Source organism: Corticium candelabrum, chromosome 3 (genome assembly GCF_963422355.1).
Source record: "Corticium candelabrum chromosome 3, ooCorCand1.1, whole genome shotgun sequence".
Lineage (NCBI taxonomy): Eukaryota > Metazoa > Porifera > Homoscleromorpha > Homosclerophorida > Plakinidae > Corticium > Corticium candelabrum.
This window is the reverse complement of record NC_085087.1, coordinates 9,236,346-9,243,663: the sequence shown is the minus strand read 5'-3', so window position 1 is coordinate 9,243,663 and position 7,318 is coordinate 9,236,346. Positions and strand designations below refer to the sequence as shown.

General features: G+C 41.1%; 1 protein-coding gene across 1 annotated transcript; it reads left to right on the top strand.

Moving 5' to 3' along the window:
• Positions 1–1,183: 1,183 nt before the first annotated feature.
• LOC134177809 (uncharacterized) lies at positions 1,184–7,131 on the top strand. Its single transcript, XM_062644591.1, has 9 exons — positions 1,184–1,646; positions 4,633–5,370; positions 6,183–6,247; positions 6,313–6,399; positions 6,456–6,560; positions 6,627–6,698; positions 6,777–6,842; positions 6,915–7,013; positions 7,066–7,131. The coding sequence occupies exons 1-9, from the start codon at positions 1,253–1,255 to the stop codon at positions 7,129–7,131; spliced, it is 1,692 nt and encodes a 563-aa protein (XP_062500575.1). The 5' UTR covers positions 1,184–1,252.
• The last annotated feature ends 187 nt before the right edge of the window (positions 7,132–7,318 follow it).

Below are 7,318 nucleotides of genomic sequence, written 5' to 3'. Positions count from 1 at the left end.
GTTGCGCTACTCCTATGTTGTAAAGTGCTTCAGTTGCTTGCAATGTCAAAGTACTCATTTTCATGACCTGACCTTACATCGATTCTAGTTATCACTGATGGAGACAGAGGCCACGTTTATAATTATTGATGTATTGATGTCTTGGGCAGACAGGCAGACAGACAGACAAATAGACAGAAAGACAGACTGACAGACAGACAAAACACGTACAGACAGACAGACAGACAAACGGACAGACACCTAGTTAGTCCTCTAGACTCATACTTGCTGTTTTCAACATATGCAGCACATACAACTTTGCTGGGAAGCTGAACAATCGACTGCTAGCTGCTTATGAGAGAGGAGACATGGCAACAGCACAGAAAGAACAAGTGATCACGCACCACATTTCGTATATTTAAATTTTGCACGTTTAGTTACGAATCTGTTGTTCATTTGATTGTCAGTATCGTTCTCAAGCTGCTATTCTCGTATGCAGACTTGGTCGGACCTGCTGCTCCTGGTAAAGCAATTATGCAGCTGATTGGGTTGAACATGGGGCCACCACATCTGCCTGAAGTTGCTCTCTCTGCACCTCAAGTGAAAGAGATGCAGAAGGAGCTGAACGAGATTGGATTTTTTGACTGGTATCAGTGAATTGTGTTGATGTTTTAACTGTTTGACAATGAAACGAAAGTGACTTGCAGTGTTGCTATTTTTACATGTTAATTAATATAAAAGTGTTGCTATTGATGTTGCTATCACCTTGCTGATCTAACTCGCCTGCTGTCCATTGTTCTTCCTCTTTATATTAAGAATTTTGGGAAAATGTTAATACATTAAATTTAATTAATAATGTAATGCTTGAGGTGTAGATGTACATTCCTGTGATAGCCTACATCTTCTACTCTAACACACATGACGACTACTGCACCACTGTGCCAAATGTCATTTATATGGAGCTCCTTGTTTTCTTCCACTTGTAGCTCGTTTTCATGATGACCTCATATTATAGCTATTTTAGTGATTGGGGGCCATTTCCCTCCCCCGTGTTTCCTACGCTTACTATGGATTCGACCAGGAGCATCTAAAGCTCCCGATTCGACCCAGTCACTCCGCTCTCGTCATTCCCCGAATTGTCGATCCTCGGTAGAGATAATTCCCGCTCCAGAGTGACATACGGGGAACGGCAGGGGCGGGAGAGACTGGCCGTCTTTGGGGCAGCGAGTTTAGGCAATTTGCGTTGAGTTTTTCATAGCGCTTGCTAGATATCATGGCTGAAAGTCAAACGTTAGAAAGAGACCCTGAATGGGAGATCAAGCTGAGGCCCCTCTTTACAAAAGTTGCTGAGAGCTTGTTTCCTCGTCGCAATCGGCTTTCTTCTTTTCTGTACAGCGCGGGTCTCCTTAGCGAAAAAGAAGAAGAAGAGTTTGCGCAGTCGGGAAAGGTAGAATCAGATCTGGCTATGGACATTTTACGTGTTCTTCGTAAACAAGGTTCTGGATCATTCAATACATTTTGTAATGTACTCCTACAAGTTGGAGATGGCGCATTACGACGTGTAGAGAAGTTTCTTCGTTCAGGCGGGCAAGACAGAAAGCGTACACATACAGCTGGAGAAGAAAGTTTAAGCAAAGCTTCACGTGGACAGAGCGATCCAAAACAAGGTCTGTATTGTTTCTATCCTTAGAATACATGAACAAGGTAGCTAATAGTTAGTTAGAAATATTAAATGTATTGTCTGTATGGCTTTTTCAAGTACGAGGGCGAACTCATATAGTCTCCTCCCCAGACTCACGTGAGCCTAGCAGTGTCCGGTTCCCGTATGACACTTTAGCCCCCCGTGAGTCTGGACTCACCGCGTCTACTTTCACACACTTACTTCACTAAGTGTCATCCCATAATCTTGGCACCCCACGTGACTAAATAGTACCTACGTCACAAACTCAATTAGCTTACATCTATCTAATGTGTGACCCAGCAGATTTGTGTATCACGCCCAAGCTTCCAAACAGCGCATGGTGACTCTCCACAGTGAGTGATTCACCACGTTCACGCTATCCAAATCAAGACGACTTCAGCATGTGGAAAGATGAGTGTATTCCTAGCTAAGTTATTGTCCTACTCACGTAGACTGGCGAGCCTGCCAAGTGTAGTTACAGCGATCCGGACTGCGCGTGTAGTTCACTCGTTTTGTTGCACATTCGCTATCTGCATGGCCCTTGCTAGTGCACAGACTCTAATGGCCAGTAGGGCGTGCAATGGCAACAAGAGACACATTGACATGGAATTGCAGTTTGCTCTCCGTGTTTTCAATTATGATGACTTTCGGGACAGTAAACTTGAAGTCTCCAGGGCCATTCTAGGGGGAAAAGACATCTTTGTCCGGACAAACAACAAGTGAACTACACGTGGAGTCCAGATCGCTGTAACTAGACTTGGCAGGCTCGCCAGTCTACGCTAGTAGGACAATAACTTAGCTAGGAATACACTCACCTTTCCACATGCTGAAGTCGTCTTGAGATTTGGATAGCGTGAACTTGGTGAATCACTCACCGTGGAGAGTCACCATGCGCTGTTTGGAAGCTTGGGCGTGATACACAATCTGCTGGGTCACACATTAGATAGATGTAAGCTAATTGAGTTTGTGACGTAGGTACTATTTAGTCACGTGGGGTGCCAAGACTATGACGTGGGGTGACACTTAGTGAAAGTAGGCGCGGTGAGTCCAGACTCATATTGAGCGGAGGAGCCACGCATATGCTAATCATATAATACCCAATACCTTATGCCTTGGTATCCAGCCCCTCCTTATTTTTGACATCCGGACGGCCAAGGGTCTGGTACAGTTTGATGTTGTCGTGTTGTCGTGTTGTTTCACCGATAAACGGTGATTACTGTGATGAGCTAAGTGGTCATTTATAGAAGTCATGTGACCTTGGTGATGGAAGGTATTGTTGTAGAATTCCAGAGCTCGTCATGCCTTGTTTACAGTCCAGTTCTCTGTAACAATGTCATCTTTCACCAAGTTGGTAAGCGTTTTGGCAAAAGGAAGGGCCACTAGAGCAGAAAAATCCTGTCTTTCTCATTCTAACCGGACGTAGTCAGTCCCTCCCCTTTCCACCTGGATGGAATGAGAACGACAGGATTTTTTCTGCTCTGGTGGCCCTTCCTTTTGCCAGAACGCATACCAGCTTGATGAAAGGTGACGTTCTTACAGAGAACTGGACCGAAAACAAGACATGATGAGCTCTGGGGCGCATTTCTTTACCTCTTCTGCCAAAGGTGTCAGAAGAGGTGTTTTCACTGAAACACTTAGAAGAAGTTGGAAGAGATTTTCACGTGCGCAGTAAAGTTGCTAGACCGGATGTTTGCAAACAGAATAGATGAAAGTTGTTGTATACGAGCCAAATGCTTGTTACTTGACTGTGCACTACAGGCAGTCTCTCGATCGTGATCATCCCTTGTCTCTCCAGACATGGATGCCCGGACTGTCACTCCACGAAAGAAATCCATTCCCTTCTCCGCTGCCACTTTTCCACCTTACTGGGACACCAGTGATTATGTCACCACAACAGTGTCGATGTTGGCCATTAGCATGCAAAGCGTACAAACTGCACATGCGGGAGCTCTTCTCTTCTGCCTCTTCCGACTTTCAGTCAGAAGAGCAGAAGAGGTCTCGTGACTTCTTCTGTCCTCTTCGAAAGAGGGTAAAGAAACACGTTCTTGGAATATCACAGTGTTCCCATCAGTAATTAGACAAGGTCACCTGACTTCTATAAAAGACTATTTAGCTCACCACACTATTCATCGTTTATCGGCGAAGCGGCAACACGACCACATCAAAGCAACTGTACCAGACTCTTCACTGCCGTCTGGATGTCGAAAAGGAGGAGGGGCAGACTACATGAGACTACTCGTGACCATCATGGTATAATGTACTATACAGTATACTGTACATATGGTAATCATTGCTGGGACACAACTGTATGGACTGAACTGTACCTATATGACTGGTAAATGATAGAAATTTTACTGGTAACAGAACAAGAATTAGAGATCAAATATTGTTTTAATTTACTTATAGCTGTGCTGCCTTTCAGAAATGTTTCAGTAATTCATGTGTTAACTATTGTAATTTGTGTTAATTACAGTACCGGCAATAAGTAAGCTGACAGCGATACGATACGATACGATACGATACGATACGATACGATACGATACGATACGATACGATACCATACGATACGATACCATACCATACCATACGATAGGATATCATACGATACCATAAAAGATACCATGTAAGATAGGATAAGATAAAGATGATACCATACAATTAAGATAAGATACCATCCATAGGATATACGATACGCAATATGATATATGATACAATTAAGATAAGATACCAGATGGTACGATATATGATACGCAATAGGATACGATACGCAATACGATACTATACGCGATACGCAATACGATACGATAGGATAGGATACGATACGATACGATACGCATACGATAAAAATGTTAGGTTACTTATTGCCGGTACTGTACTTTTACTATGGTACAAAACATTACTTACTTTATTAAACACGATGTTTGAACATGTTTAGCTAACTGAAGGTTGTTGTTACACCATTTGTTTGTTAGATTCAGGGTGTTCGTCACATGACGGCTTGTCTCAAGAAATACCAACTGAAAAGTCTATTCAGTTCTGGGTAAAAGACGAATTATTTGAAGAATTTGAAAGACTTAAGCTAAAGGAACAACTAGCACATGCACTTTCTGAAAGTCTTAGTGTACCAGAGAATAAGATTACAAGTTATCGTGCACGGACACAGCTTCCTTACAACAAGAACAGCAAAAGGATTCTTGTTGCCAACAAGGCCTTAATTACAATCATCGTGTGTGGAGTTGAAGCAACGGAGATTGAACAACATGTCGACATGATTATTAATCTTCTCTGTGGAAATACGGATGTCAAGAAATCAGAAGTAGAAATTATACAAGTTTGGCCATCTAACAGTTGTTTACTAGTCATTCGATTACCAGGATTGGCTATGGTGCGTCTCATGATTGCTTTCTTACACCCGCAAAGCAGGCCAACGTTTCTTCATCAACTTATGAGCATCTTGCCTAAGTCAACGTTTGAAGTTAAATTTGGGTTTGCTTCACTTCCATATTTTTCAGCTTCACTTCCATATTTTTCATCTGAATCATCAGTTTTGAGTGGATTACCGCTATTGCCTGCAAGACAATCATTCTATGAATTACAGTCATTCCATGAACTATCGTCATTGCCTGGATCGAGGTATCATAGATTGCCTTCATCTACAACTAAAGATCTTGGAATGAAGACTCATCAGTTTGTTGACTTTCAGCAAGCAGGTACTTTCAGGATTTTAATAATTACATTTACGTGGCAGTAGTAGGCGTAATGAGAGCTCTGGACCACTCCTCCTTTACAGGCTTATGATCCAGGGTGCCCCCATTACCTCTACTACAGAATGTTCCAGAATTTTGAGCCCTCCTGAAGAAAAACATTGCACGATGGAATGTTTAATTTCAAGCGACTTGCTCATTCCGTGTTTAGGGGTTTTAAACATTAATACTCTTGAAGTCATGCTGAGTGCCTTGATGCACTTAGATCACCCATAGGTTACGTTGGTTTATCAATGTCGTACTCCACGTAGAATCACATCCCTACGTATACACTCGTTGTTTTAAAGTATTGAGGCAATGTCACATGAGGTCGAAAACCAATCTGTGGCATCACCTCGATATTCGATTTAAACCATTAGATTTACTCCTTTATGGCTGTTGCACTACAACATACAACTGTACGACTGTGATGTCATTGTGGACATGACATGGTCAGCACCCATTCTGTGAAATCATGTGCGTTATTCTTCAGGCACAAAGAAGTCGCTTGTGACATTGCACTGTCATGTGTTTGGCAATAAAATAGCTATCAGTGGAATGATCTTTTTTGAAGACTTGAAGGCATCGTACATGGATAATAGCTTTGTATTTGTTTACAAGTGTACACAAGTTGCTTAGTCTAAATCACACAGTATGATAAAGTGTTTGACATATTGTAATGTATTATCTGACTGAATTATGACTGCTTATTTTGTTGGTTGAATGTAGCTGTGTCTGTACTGCAAATTTATTATAGTGGTTTGTGACTGTTGGTGTAGGGACGGCAATGGAAATGTTGGTGATGAACCAGAGAACTTTGTCATCATTGTCAACGATTGCTTCAGTATTCTTGTTTTGTATTTATTGCAATGTTTGTGTTCTTTATATGTACATGTACTACTTGTATAGAAATCCAAGTGTATTGAGAAACAGGTGGATCGCACTTTTAGAATTGTTGATGATTTAAGTGATAATCCAGACAAGCTTGAGAATCATGTGATCAGTACAGTTTTGTTTTGTCAATGCTGTGAGTGAAGTGAATGTGTTTGTAGTTGCAAGATGTAACGTTTCGTAAAGAATTCTTGGTTGAGAGCAACAAACGGAACAAGCTAACATTGGATGCACTCATGAATAACAGAATTATTCTTGCATTGCAGGTTAATGAGATGACTGCAGTGTACACAACTAGTGGAAATACTCATTTTGTTTATGTGTAATCATAGGATGATTGTTCGATTGCTGGTTGCTTTACTAGAATGAAAGCGAGAGAGACAACTGTCACAAAAGAAGTATATGTATGTACTATTTTACTATGCACACTCCAGCAGTAGTATCAACTATTTGTAGCATTTGTAATGTGATGTGCGTTTTAGGACAAGCTTGATGTGATTAGTGGTTGTCGGGAGGACATAGAGTTGAAGTTATCACAGAGACCACAAGTACTGTACAACATTTTCATATCACTAAGTGACTTTACAATTAATTTTATGAAATTTTTTCTGTTCATGAAGATGGAACAGGTAGGTGCATCCATTTCCAAATTGATAGAAGCATTGGAAACAAGAGTAGCTAATGTGAAGCTTTTGAGGAAAATGGCTATAGATCCAAAGGTGAGTTCTTAGTTACACATTTTGTGAGTCAAACATGTTGCTGATATCTCAGCTTAGAAGGAGGCAAACAATTGGTAGTTTGACAAACCCACTTTTACAGGTGTACGGTAACAGCTGAATAGAAGCCAGAAGATGACTACACATGCTAGGCAGCAATCTTTAAAAATCTAGCATTGGTAAACTAACTAGACTTACTCAAGTAAGAGAGATATTTACAATTAGATACATGCTATAGATACTAGGCAATGGCTTTAAGATGCATCTATTAATGAGCTGAGAGAAACTTAATCAAAGTTCTTAGTAGT

Bases quoted from the DNA above. Each gene is read 5' to 3' on its own strand.
- LOC134177809 (XM_062644591.1), top strand. From the start codon at position 1,253: ATGGCTGAAAGTCAAACGTTAGAAAGAGACCCTGAATGGGAGATCAAG. The intron at 5,371-6,182 runs GTACTTTCAGGA...CTGTTGGTGTAG, and splicing joins TGTTGACTTTCAGCAAGCAG to GGACGGCAATGGAAATGTTG. The intron at 6,843-6,914 runs GTACTGTACAAC...CTGTTCATGAAG, and splicing joins AGTTATCACAGAGACCACAA to ATGGAACAGGTAGGTGCATC.